This window comes from Myripristis murdjan, chromosome 9 (assembly GCF_902150065.1).
Source record: "Myripristis murdjan chromosome 9, fMyrMur1.1, whole genome shotgun sequence".
Lineage (NCBI taxonomy): Eukaryota > Metazoa > Chordata > Actinopteri > Holocentriformes > Holocentridae > Myripristis > Myripristis murdjan.
Genome location: NC_043988.1, coordinates 23,674,600 through 23,688,637, shown reverse-complemented (window position 1 = coordinate 23,688,637; position 14,038 = coordinate 23,674,600). Strand labels below are relative to the sequence as shown.

At 41.7% G+C, this 14,038-nt stretch overlaps 1 protein-coding gene across 2 annotated transcripts in view; it reads left to right on the top strand.

Annotated features, from left to right (window-relative positions):
• fbxl17 (F-box and leucine-rich repeat protein 17) overlaps window positions 1-11,517 on the top strand; it is a 245,206-nt gene extending 233,689 nt beyond the window's left edge. For both annotated transcript variants that reach the window (XM_030060352.1, XM_030060351.1), the window contains one exon: window positions 9,117-11,517. In XM_030060352.1, coding sequence (XP_029916212.1) covers window positions 9,117-9,254 — 138 coding nt within the window. In that variant the 3' untranslated portion in view covers window positions 9,255-11,517. The remainder of the gene's footprint in view (window positions 1-9,116) is intronic.
• The last annotated feature ends 2,521 nt before the right edge of the window (window positions 11,518-14,038 follow it).

Genomic DNA, 14,038 nt, shown 5'->3' with positions numbered 1-14,038 from the left:
GTTCTGGGTGAGAGAATGAACCCATAGCTCTGAACAATCACACTGTAGTGCCTCACACGCAGCATCAGCGGAGCAGCTTCAGAAATTGTCAATAGATGAGATCACAGAGTGGTTTTAGCTCTCTTGTTTATAACCTCTGGTGGTACGGTCTACACCCGCCTCCTTAAGGAGTTACTAGGATTTGTGTTTTAGGGTGTTTTTTTTTTTTTTTTTTAGGCCAGGGTCAGGGTGTCCTTGTGTACAAATGTGCACAATAGCTCTGTTGTGATTGTCTTTATGGAATTCTGCTCATGTCGACCCCAGTAAGCTGCTCTGGAATCTGTTCATACAGCTTCTGGAGGGCTCCTACCGTGTGTGTGTGTGTGTGTGTGTGTGTGCGTGTATGTGTGTGTGTGTGTGTGTGTGTGCCATAGTGTGCCCACTTTTACTGCATTTTTTCTGTTCTGTTTGGAGAGAAAGTGGTAGTCTTAGCTTGCAGCGTAGCCAACAGGTCTGTTATTATATCTAACTGTACTCCCAGTGACAGTAATATATAACCCCACGTAGCTCCTGTGGTAAGAACATGAAGTCACTGTCTCTGTCTTCATCAGTGTAGCTCTCTCTCTCCTTTTCTGTCTCCTTTTCTGTCTCTCTCCCTCTCTCTGTCTATACCTCAACATCGGCCAGGGGCGTTATGTTTTCAGGTTGCACATCAATCACATTCTTGATGAGATTTTGGAGGTCAGTGGTCAAAGTCACTGTGACCTCACATCCGTCCCATTCTTGTGAACACGACATCTCAGAAACACCGTGAGGCAGTTTCTTTAAATTTGGCACAAACATCCACTTGGACTCAAGGATGAACTGTTTAGATTTTGTTGGCCAAAGGTCAAGTTCACTGGCCACAACTCAACATTTGATAGGCTAATTATGACAAAGTGTCACATCGATGTCAAATAGGATAAAATGATGAAGTCATGATATTATCCAAAAGGTCAAAGGTCAGCTTCACTGTGACATCATAATGTTATGCAAAAACTTTTCTGGAGATTATTCAACATCATAACTCAGTACTGTCACTTCACTTCCTCTCCCTGTAGGGGGGCTCCTGTTCCTCTGATAGTCCACCATAAGCTCAATTATTTTGCTGATATTGAGCGTCAGGTGACTATCGTTGCGCCATGTGACAAAGCTTTCTATCAGTCCTCAGTACTCCCCTGTAAAAACAGTCTCAAGTGAAGTGTTTCTCTCTGGGATTTGTTCATTGGAATTATACATGTCAATATCGTGATAACATGATAAAATAAATCACACATACATTTTTTGCCTCTTAACGAATGAAACTATGAATCAAATTATGGTAAAATTAAATTAATCCTCATTTTGTTGAGGACCCCCTGGATCCCCTCAAGGAGCCCTGGTGGTCCCCGGACCCCACTTTGACAACACTGGTTTAGATGACACTAAGGCTACATCTTGGACTATTTTCAAATGCATGCGCGATGTAATTTGCTCATAACACTGATTGCATATCCACTTGTCATCAATAGCGAGGTGTCATTTTTATCGCATTCCATCAGATTGAGCCTGTCTGATAACAGAACTTTCTGCACCATTATACGATTTATTTTACTGGATATTATGCAAATTCAGCACAGAGGACAGAGTTGAATAAAAAGAGATAATGGTCGTACTTTATCTTTATTTTGAAGTTGCCAGGTATTTTTAGTTGCAGCTCTAACATAATGATTTTCTCTCTCCTCAGTCTTGAAGATGAAAGTATCTTTTCATAGACTGGATTAGCATTTTCTTAAATTGATCTTTATGGCACTTCTGTCTTGTTAGATAGTGTTCAGTGGAGTATGAAAAGGAGGAGGAGAGTGCAGGTTGTGCATTTTGCACCCGAAACATTACAAGTGAGACTCACATCACTGTGCCACCACAGCGCTCCAATACTGTTTAAACTAGCTCCATTTTGGTTAACTGGTGGTTGTGGTTGTGCATCACGGGTTATGGTGTTTTCTATTTCAGGCCTAACAAGTAATTGGGAAGAGCCACTTTGGTTACGGAATGTTTTCCTTCAGTCTGTGTTGAGATAAGAAGGCTAGTGTAGCAGGAGGGATTGGGTTGGCCTTCTTACACATTCCCTTAGTTACCTTTGTCACGCATGATGGAGTGTAAGGTTTATAAACCTGGCCTCCAGAATCTCTTTCACTGACCCTGTTCAGTTGAGCCCCATTCCTCTGTGTGTGTGTGTGTGTGTGTGTGTGTGTGTGTATACGCGTGTGTGTGCGTGTCTGTTTTTCAACTCTGCCGGCACTCTGATATTGTGCAGGGATGAGAGTGTGTGAGCGGGACCAGACCTTAGTTGTCGCGAGCAGCGCCTGACCTGGTTTTTAAAAGCACATTCAGAGCCATGCACCACAGATTTCTATGACACTGTTGCTCGGCTTTCTGAGACAAATCAAAATGTTTGAGCTCAGGCTTTCCTAGCTAAAGAGCGGGGCCATTTTTTAAGCTTCCAAGCCAGTGCATCGATAGCTCGTTCAAAAATATGGAATCATTCAGAATAAGTTTGTGGTGGCTTCTTTTTCTATCTCTCTATCTCTGAAATCCCCTATGTTGTCATTTCTTCTTTTACCCACCTCTTCCTCTTATCAGAGCCGGAGAACTATCTTCCAGTTGTCCAGTCAGTCGTTTAGAAACTTTACAACTGGGGCTTTTCCTCTGGGCAGTTTAAAGAACGCTATAAATCTAGCCTGTTTAAATCCAGCCCTGTTTAAGCTGCCTTTTACTAAGACCTGATGCACTGCATTCTTCTGCCGCCTAAACAGCCTTTTTAAACATTTACCCTAAATGTATTTACTGGTTGACTGATGGACTCTCTGCATGGGAGTGGACAGGGAAGTCAGGGGCTGGGGAGTGTTTGTCTCTCTTTATGGGTCTGGGACTAGCAATGGCTGCCACATGGCCAAAGAAAATGGGGAAAAATGGGGGGGGGGCAGGGAGCTTGCAATGTTGCAGACCTGTACTGAATTTATTGACAATAGACAGGAAATGAAAAGAAATAGGATCAAATTTATTTAGGGGAAAAAAAAACAGGGCCATTGCACTTATCTTGCCTCTCTCAAATCTACATGCACATTCATTAAAATTCTGGGCTGAGGCTGTTGAATATCAGCAGTCAATGTTGCTTTTGCAGGGTCACTGGCGCTATGTACAGTGCTTAGTAGGTTTGATATATTTCAAAGGAGCATAGGCTATATTTTTCTTCTCCCTTATCCCTGTATTTCCATAGCGCTCTCCCTCTCTTTATTTCATTGCCCTGCTTTGATTGCCAGCAGTACTCAGAGGGTGTTCTCACCACGCTGGTCTAATATGATATGCATCTTTGTGTTTGTGTATCTGATTATCGATTTACGACCCAGTCCTTCTTTTCCCCACTGAGAATGTGAACTGCTGCAGCATTTGTCATCTTTACGATGTGTTTTAGTGCGCTGGTTACTTGGGAAAGGCCCGACGTTAGCGGTAAATGTATATTTTACGCGGTGATGGAGTGCATTTGCATCAGAGAATGGGTCTTAAAAAAACGACTGGCTGTTAAAAGGAGAGCACACACGAGCCGTCCAAGAGTGAGACGAGGTCAGCCGGGGAACTCGCCGTCAGTCACCTTCGGCCTTCTCGTGTAAAGCTGAGGACCGGTTGTCAGCACGCACACACACAAATATGCACACTTTGCTGTACAGTATGTTCAAACAAAAGGTGTTTTTTTGTTGAACAGCACATCAGACACACATCTCTTTGTCTTTCCCGTCCCTTCTCTTGCTCTCCTGTAAACCCTGACAACGCCACATTACGCGTCAGCATGCATTACACCACACTTAGATCTACAGGACAGCGTCTTTGAAGTTAAAATGGGGGAAAATATCATAAGTATAGGCCTCGCTCCAGATAGCTGTGGCTGCGCTCCCAGATGCTTCTTGAAGATTAGAAGCATCAGTGAGTTGCGATCTGCTCTATCGTATGGCTTTCCTACAGACTTGGCAGCGGGTCTGGAGCAGGGGTAGTACAGTGCACTAGATCAGTACTGTAAAGAAGAAGAAGAAGAAGGAAAAAAAAACTCAGAGCCAGAGCCATATATCTACAATGCTCTTCAAATCGCCAGAGGCACCAACAGTTTCTGATAGCATTTTCAATAAGCTAATGTTGCCTAGCAACAAAACACCATTCCATCAGCTGAAGCCTGGTTTCCCCTTTCACTACAGTTTTGTTAGAGGAAGTAAAACACTGAATCACTAATTTTGAAATAGTCACTGCCACAACTCTTGAAGCTAGAAGACTCTTCTCCCTGCCAGCCAGTTATCCACACATTGGCTCTGACCTTCTTGTCTTAACATCTGCTCTGAGCTCCAAATACCAAGCAGGTGTGGTGATGTCATCACATCTCATTCAACATGCCACAGACCCGTGCACAGGGTACGCAGACGTGTTCTGGGTTAGGGAAATACTGTAGCTGTGAGCTCCAGGAACTGGATGAAAGAGTTGCTTCAACGGGAGGCTGTTTTTTTTTTTTTTTTTGCAGGCCTGAAAACAGTAACTGCTCACTATCAGCCTGCTGGAGTGGGAGGGAGTTACGGGATACGATGTGCAAATGTCTCTGTCAACCGATTTTCTGTCAACAAAAATTCCACCAGCAATGAGCTGTTCTAAACATCGCTGTCAACCGTATCTCATTCCTAGATGCCAATTAATTCAAATCAATTTTAAAACAGGAGGGAGTATTTAGAGAGAATTATTTCATCAGCGTGTAACCCATTCTGAATTTATTACAGCCTTGGATTTGTTTGACTGATAGTGAAATATTTTTTTTTCCTCAATGTTGATTGGCTTTTGCTTCTGCCATAATAAGATATTCAGATTCCAATTATAGCAGGCCCATTGTAAGTGACAGTAATGGTATTTCAAAAGTTATGAAACGCAACTTGATGAGACTTGTGTTTTGCAGGCTCTCTGCACACTATCAACAACAAGAAGCAGCACAGGTCAGTGGAATAGTTAGTCTGTATACGACTGCCATCAAACAGTTACAATGTGGCAGCGTTTAGTGTTGCCGTAACCAGCAATTAGCAAATGATTCAGCGTTTTGATTGGGAGCCATTTTGTGTCTGCCGTGTTTGCTCGGCAAGTGGAGCTGCACTAAATTAGCATTAATGAATGTAATGGCCTCTCATCAGTTTGACAGGTCTATTCTTTAGATCTCTTTTAATTGTAATTAAGCCCTGATTAACGAGCTGGGGGGGTGTTTCATTCTCTTTTCCACAATATAGCATAATATGTTATGAAGGCAATCAAGGGTTTGTCATTTTATCTGCTAATGAGCTTCAGCCATATGTCATAACAAACTTAACGTCACTCCTGTAGTAGCAGTGAAACCAGGCATTTGGGGGCCTCAGCTGAGTTACTCGTCTACCTCTCCCGCAGCAATCAACACTCTACCATCTTTGTAGGCAAACAGCAAGTGTTTGTGAGCAAACAAGTGTCAAAGTGATCCAACACCAACGGCGCTTTGTTGCAAGTTACCAGCATGGTTGAAAGCGATCCCAGTGATGCTAGACTACACATCCAGTGTAAAGCTATACCTTAACGAGAGGAGACTCGTGCCAGTTTTACAACAAGCACGCTAAAAAAAAACACTAAAATGTAGGGCGTGTCCTGTATCAATATGCCATACACAGCCTGTAAATTAGTGATCTGATAGTTACCTGGGACTGTTGTGGGGTTCAAGTGTGAGACTGAAACGCCGGTTAACCCGTTCACACTGAGCTCAGGTCCTGGAGAATGGTGAGGTTTTAGGTGCATGTCAATCGGCCTGTCTGTTCAGTCACCTGGATCAAACCTCAGACCAGGAAAAGAGGAAATTCCAGCAACAGTTGCAGTACTCTGAGCAAATATTTATTTTTAAAATCAGCTTGATGCATGGCACTTTGTCAGGGTTTGTTCACATCATCCATTGGCATGTAAAAAAAAAAAAAATGCAATGCAATGCAATATCTTCTGTTCCTTTGTGTACAGCCTCACTGAGCCAAAGCAGTGGATGAGGTTATGTGACAAATTACAAGCTCACCCATTTGTTACCTACAAGTTAAAATAGCTCGGAAAATTTTTCTCATCTTATAAATATCGTGTCTCCCACTGGTTCTTTCTAGATCATTAGCACTCAGCCAATGGATCACTCAAAATCAGAGGAAACAGCCGCACAGAGACTCATCGAAACACTGCAGGAATTCTTTGATTGTAAAACCCTCTTTCATGCCCTCTGAGAAAAAAAAAAAATCAAAACGTCTAAGATAAAACATCCAGAATGCCTGCCTTCGTCTTTTCAAAGTGGTCAACATCACCACCTCCCTTGCTGGATATAATCTGTTCAATACAGAAAGAAATGTTGTAGTTTGTTAAAATGTCTGGCAACAAGATTACATGCATTTTTTTTTTTCTTTTGATTTCGTGTTCTGTAACACATTCCTCTTTTAGAAATGCAGTTTGGCCAACACATTGGTTTTCCTGAACTCGGTGTTCAAAGTGTTACTGATAAATCTTCTTTTTCAGTGTTACCTTGCTAGTCTGTGAAGTGCCAAAATATAATTTCAAATCTCATAACCCCCTCCACAGTTACCACCAGTCTTTGTTGTCTTTCACTGCAATCCCCCCTCAAAGTTCTTTGGAACAGATGACAAATGGAGAGAGGACTTTTTTTTCTTTCTTTTTTTTTAACGTTCGCCTGTCTTTGTGTTCAATAAAAACAAGATACAGATTAAAAGAAGGTAGGCGATTGATTCTGTGGTCTTCATTTTTTGCTTTTTTTCTCTTCTTTTTTTGTCTTTATTGACAGTATCCCAAAAGAGTCTGTTAAGCCATTGTGTGTTGGCGTCAAGCGCCCAAGCTGCAGCTAGCAGTTTCTTCCTTGGCAGTCAAATGGAAAGCTGTTGTTGCCTTTTAGTCTTATTGGATTCTCTAGAGCTGCAGAGGGTTCCCATCTTCCCTCTGTGGTCTACTCTTAGCTCAAACATACCTCTTGCCGTCTCCAATTCAGTTGTTTTCTCTTTCTCACTCTTTGTCTGCCCATCTCAATCTCAGCCTTTTTTCCCCGTATCTCGGTCTATCCGTTTGTTTTCCTAGTTCCTCTACCTAACATAGATTTGCTGATACTCATCTTATTATGAAGCAGTGTTCAAAAAAAGAGCGAGAGAGATTGAAGCAGAGTTAAGACAACGGAAAAGATTGCTAAAGAGTTTCAGAGATCATAATCTGGGCGAGAGCCCGAGAACTGTCACCGCGTGACTTTTCTTCCAGAAAACACAAAAGCTAAGGGCTCTCGGGCTACAAGCTCAGGAAAACTGCGAAACACTTTGTCAGTGCTTTGGCTGCAACAGATGAGTGTGTGCTGTGCATGTGTGACTGTTTATACATCATTTCCCCTGGAAAGTGTCACGCTTGCGGGTGGGCGGGGGTAGGTTCTGGGTGGGTTGTGGTTAACCCTTCAAGGTCTCCTGGGTTATACTGACTCTGCTCAATGTCAGACTCTCCTGCTTTCTCACTCTTTGGCTTTCAGTGAAAGTCTGACACAGTGTTCAACTTGCTTTGAACGCAAGAGCCGGCTATTAGCTGCTTGTCTTTGTCATCCTCCGAGAGCACCAGGGCCTCATTAGCTTACTGAGCCCTGCTGTCTTTTGGTGCTGAACCCACTCCACCAGCACATCTTTGTGTAGGTGTGTGTGTGTGTGTGTGTCGTGTGTGTGTGTGTGTGTGTGTGTGTGTGTGTGTGTGTGTATGGGTGAATCACATATTTGTGCACTTCTGTGTGTGTGTGTTTATACTAGAGGTATAACAGTTCATGCATGGCTTTGATGCATCAATTATGAATTCTGCCTTTTTAACTGCATTGATCTTGTAAAGGAACTAAATCAAGTGAATCACTGTGCCTGAGCTGATATGAAATGCTTTGGATTGAATCGTTCTTGATTTAAAAAAATAATATTAATTTTAACGATGTTGTGATCAAACAGAATACTGTGGAAAAAAAGGACAGTCTTACATTACTGCATGTGTTTTAATGGATAGGAACCTTTGGCTAAAAGTATTGCATCAAATCATTGAATAGAATAATGGCTCAGAACTCAAATCAAATTGAGCCATTCCAACAAAAAGAAAAATCCTTCTTAAATTGAATCACCAACTAGGGAATCACGAATCAAATTGAATCACTTTTAAAGGAATACTTCACCCACAATGCATTATTTTTGTAATAAGTTCTCGCTGTGTGCTGCCTTCAGTCCCTGGCGAAGAAAGCTTTGCTCACAAGCCTTCATGGTAAACTCATATTGCAAAAACACCAGCCATCTCTGACTCAGTGGAAAACATCGGAGCCGTATTTTTACGATGTCACAACAGCAAAACGCTATCAAAAGTTCAATTTAAAAAGCTCACCCTCGTCATGCTGTATAGTCTCTGGCATCCAGTCAGCTCAGCACTTCCCACACACACATATTTTTTGCTCAAATCTTGCGTAGTTCCACAAAATCCTCATGCTCGGCCATGAAGTGCGCATGCATGTGTGTTTGACTGGACGAGCCGCTTTGACGAACGTCCTCGTGCATGAGATCATGAGGGTTTTTTTTTTTCCCCACCGGATCTGAAATGGCTGATATTTTTTCGAAAACAAGTTTGCGGTGAAGGCAGCACACGTTGAGTGCTTGATACAAAAGTTATGCATTATGGGTGCAGCATTCCTTTAAGCCAAAATTCACACCCTTAGTGCATACAGTATATTCCTGAAATAGTGAGGGAGGTTTTTTTTTTTTTTTTTTTTTTTTTTAAACCCTTATTTAACCAGACAAGTCATAAAGAACAAATTCTTACAGTTTCAGCCTGGCAAAAGGCAAAGCATCTTTAAGTGAGGGCGGAAGGGCTTTAGAAGAAAAGTTAAAAGTTTAAAGAGAGCAGTTTACATCCAGTCGTTTTCCAACACTCCCTGCATACGTTAGAAAGTGTATTTCATGGTATTCAAGTGCATTATCGTTGTGTTAACACTGTGCACGTCTTTCTGTGTGTGTGTACGTGTGTGTGTTCTGTGTTTGCAGGTGAACGAGGAGACGGTGGAGAGGCTGGTGGTGCAGTATCCCCACATAGTATTCAGCACAGTGATGCAGGACTGCAAGAGAACCCTGGAGAGAGCTTATCAGCTGGGCTGGAGCCCCAACACATCGAACACCTCGTAGCTACTGCCGGATCACACACACACACACACACACACACACACAGATGCACACGTACACACACACATACACACACACACTAACACGCATACACACAGAGAGACAGGGGTGCACACAGACCCACTCACACAATATTTGCAGCCCAATCATGACACTCACATGCATGTAAACATACATCTACACACACGCACACGCACACACACACCCACACAGCTCCTTCAACTGATTTATTTGAAATCTGTCTCGTGGCGTTTACTGTCTCTTTTAGCGGACATGTAGTCTATTTTCATTTTAATAATTTAGTTCATATGTGGGCCTTCTGTTATTTTAGATTTGAGTGATAATTCATACATTTAGCATCACAGGGTGGTCACGGTCCCTACCCTGAATGAATTAATCTTCATCATGAGAAGGCTGGGCTTTGTCTCAGAATACACCCTACAACACCCACACAGCATACTTGATTTGACCAGAGCCTTGTATGACTAGCCAACTTGTTTTGCTCCAAAAGCAGTGCACTAACGGGTGTTATTTGATATCAACTGAGGGTGAGTGCTACTCAGCGAATAGAGTATTGGGCCTTAAACACTAAACCCCTCCAACATCATCTTGGATGGGGTGGGCTGGGGGGTGGAGTTGCGTGGGACGGAGGGGTCATCTGACCTAGAACCAGTGAGAAAGAGCCAAATAAAAGCACCATCACCTCACCGGCATTCAGTGATGGTGGGACCAGCACTGGGACCAGATGAAACAAAACAACAAAAAAAAAGGTGTTGATACCCCAAAATGGAACTATTGTTCTAGAGCACTGCTCCCATGTCAGCCCACTGAAGTGTCTACGTCCTCCAAACTAAACTCAGCTGCTGCGGTGAGATCGCACAAGACAGACAAAGCGGGCTGCAGATCAGGAAACAACGTTTCTGTGACTCCAGCCTGGGAAACAACTAAGCCAACAGGTGTGCAAGACCTCACTTCAGGCATTTTGACGAATCTGCAATGTTTCTTTTATTGTGTTGGAGCATTTTTTTTCCTCCTTTGGATATTCAGTACAGTGTTACAGACATTTGTGGACTGATAGATATTATGTTGCGCAGATCTGGGTGAGACGTGTTGACTCTAGGCTCCATGTGAAGGACAGAGCTGTGAACTCAGACTTAATATGCACATTATCATGGTACAGTAGAAAGATTCAGGCTAGAATTAGTCAATCCCTTAATAAATGCATTCGAGGAAAATGGCATTGTTTTCATCCCCCTCAAAAAAGTGCATGTTTACATTAAGATACTCACCTTTTTTCAGCAGGAGGGATTGTCTGCACATGAAATTGAAATCAGCATTTGTATGGCTTGGGAACAGTGCTATTTTTTTGATGCCTTGCATGGATTGAGGGTTGATGAAGCATCACCTTGAATATTTCAGAAGTAAACTAAACAGTGCTTGAAATAGAAGTTGCCTTTACCTAAAGACCCTGGGTCAGATTATCAGAGTATTAACCACAACCACCTTGAAGATAGAGAAGAGAAAGTGATGCCTTATGTGGTTAGTAGATAATTGCCATCCAGTCAACCATACAAAATGGACCCAGATTTCACTTAAGAATAGTTTATCTGCTCTGAGTTAATCAGAATCCATACTCACATTATTTGATCCATTATATATATAAATATATATATAAATACTGTGTGGGATTTTACTTAGCCTAATATTGGTTTTGAGCATATACTTATAACATTAGTTATGTAGCGATGCATTGAGGGATTATCTTTCTTAGTGATGTAGGATGTAAAAAAAAAAAAACTGGCTTGAGCATATAACAAGGGCCAGTAGGACATGGTAGGTGAGAGCTTATCATTTTTCATCTGTTCCATAGGAACTGAGTAGTGTACAGTACATTATGCAAATAACCAGGGTATTTTTATATAGTGTGAACCAGCTCTGGGCTCAGCCAACACACAAACGGTCACACAGATACAAACAGTAGTTTGCTGATCTTAGGGTTTGAGTAGAACTGTAATCTTTTACAGTACATAGAGATTTCAGACAATTAAAAACATATTCCTTTTACCCTTGTCAGGATTTGTAGGCTTCCCTGATGGAGAGTTTCTCTCTCGCTGTTATTTTTTTTCTCCTTTTTCTGTTCTTTTGTAATCCCCCCATGCACTTTCTTCTCTGCTTGATGTTGACACACTTGATCCCTGATTTGTTAAGGCAACCGTAAATGACTGGATTTACATAAAGATGAATAAAACACTACTACTTAAAGCGTTTTCTCTCTTTCTCTTTGTGTGTGTGCAAGAGATGCAAGAGAAAAAACATTCAGGGTGACAGTGAAATAGTTTTCTACTCATTCTGCATCATCTGTGGACTGCTTAAACATTTTCCCCTGCACTTAATATAGGAAATTATTCATTAACTGCCATTGTAGCAAAACCAATTATATTTCGGCACATACATGACATACATGCATAAACATAGAAATGGTAGAATTAAATTTTATGAGAAGTCACGTCAACATTGCCAGGTGAAATGCAAAGATAGATGATCCAAGGCATTCATGAAACACCAACAAGTGCACTAGCATGTGTTTTCCATCGTGTCTCAAGGCTTTTAAGCCAGGAAGCATATGACACTATAAATAACAAAGGTGTTTTCCACAGATACTGCCTATTCTCTTAGCACCCTGACACAAGAATCAACCTGCTTTTCCTTTAAGGTAAACTTGTGATTTCAAGGTCAGCACTTTTGTTACGATCACAGGAGCTGCACATCTGAGACGAAGTGAGGAGACATCAGCTTGGTGCCCAGCACGGCGGCAAAGGGCTCAAAGAGCTAAAAAGCTGTCACTCAATATGTTCCCAGTCTTTGACAATATTGTCCCTTTCAAGTGCTTATTTTACTGTTCAAGGTGTTTGTGTTGTTTCATGTTTGGCGATCAAACACTGGAGATAGCATCAAATAGAATGGGAAGGTTGGTTCCTCCGAGATGGATTCTTTGTGTTGCTGTCAACTCTTACAATTTGTGTCGACATGAGGCAATTCGCTTTTGGAGTTACAACTAATTTTTTTTTTTTTCTTAATCCTAACATAACTATTGGGAGTGTAGGTTCAGTACTGGAATATGTCTGCAATTTTCTCTTTTTTTTTGGCAAAATGTTTTATACATTTGCTCAGGTGGGAGAGACAAGACAACACATAAGTCTTGAATGAATCAAATACAGATATACACATACATTTTCAACCTACATTTTGTATTCATCAGAAGTCTAATAACTTGTGCGTGTAAACAGATAAAAACATAAATAAAAAGGGAGATTAAAATGTGTTATTGCGGCATGAAAATCTGAGCAAAATGTAAATACCCATGTATACATGCTCACGCAAACATTTTTGTGTATATGCAGTACAGCACATACAGTAAAACTTCCTAAATCAATGATGAGAATTTCATAAATTTTCAAGCAGCATGTACTGTGTAGATGTATTTTAAGGAGTTTGTGAACTTAACTGAAAAAAAAATCAATAAAACTTAAAATGAAAAGGAGATGCTGTATGAAAGTCAAAATGTAAATATAAGCTGATGAAAGTGTTGTCCATCATTTGTGCTGTCTCTGAGATTTTGTCAATGGGCTGTGATTCATCTGATGTTCTCTCTGTAAACAGTGACTCATCACCCACACACACCTGGGGCTTCACCTGATGTGCGGTGTCACCATAAGAAACCCTACCACTGTAGCTCCACTGTGGAGGCTCTCGAGGTTTTCTCCTTGTTCTCAGCTGATGATAATGTGTGGGCAAAGCAGAGGCTGACCTGGAAGTGTGTGAGGAACATGGAGGGTAATTTCCTCTGAGACCTGCAGGGATCCTCTGTGATATCAGCTTGCTCTTTCAATCCAGCACTTCCTGTCCTCTTCATGATGCCTGCACTCACTTCTGATCTCACTTCCTCCATGCTGCCTCATCAGATAGGCGGGATGAGGAAAACTTTAATTGCTTCTTCGATATTGTTTCCCGCAAGTGCTGCGGCCTTGCCCCCTCTGCCCTCTTTCCACAAGCCGTTATTAAAATGTGAGAGAAAGACAAACTTCTCACTGAATTTTTGCTCTTCTGCTGTAATTGCATTTGTAACTCTTTTTTCACCATGTGTAGGCATGCCTGACACATCATTTTATCTAATAGGTATGACCAAGCCGAAGGGAATGGGGGGGTCAGGTATTTCTCATATGAAGGTCAAAAGTTTCTCATTTTTGGTCAAGAGCTTCTCAATGTTGCTTCTTCATTAAGAAAAATCATATCTTAAATATGCATGCTATGACTTGTACGGCTTTGGCCTTGACAAGCAGTGACATTAATAATATGGCCTTTGGCTTGGTCTTCTCTGCATCCATTCAAGGCCTTCTGATTTTCGAATGACAGGGTTATTTTAATGTCTCTGCTCTGCTGCTACAAATGAGCTCTTCTCCCTACATCCCACTTCAGTTTCTCTCTTGGGTAAATTATGCAGCTTGCTGGATTTTTACTGCCGCCAATTAGCGCCTTTGCAAATGTGAGTGTATGCCATCGATTCTCCTGCTGATTGAGGTGGATTCCATCGACGGCTCACGCTCCTCGGACTTCTGCAATATTCATCAAGGTGGAAGAAGGCGTTCAGCTGGCACTTGGATGAGAGACTGCCCTCAGGAAGAAAGGAGAGTGTGCAGGGCAGAGCAGAATAGCAATAGAGAGCAGTAATTAAACTTGGTAAATATTCATGTGGTCATTACATTTTTAATGAGGTGCTGATAAGAATT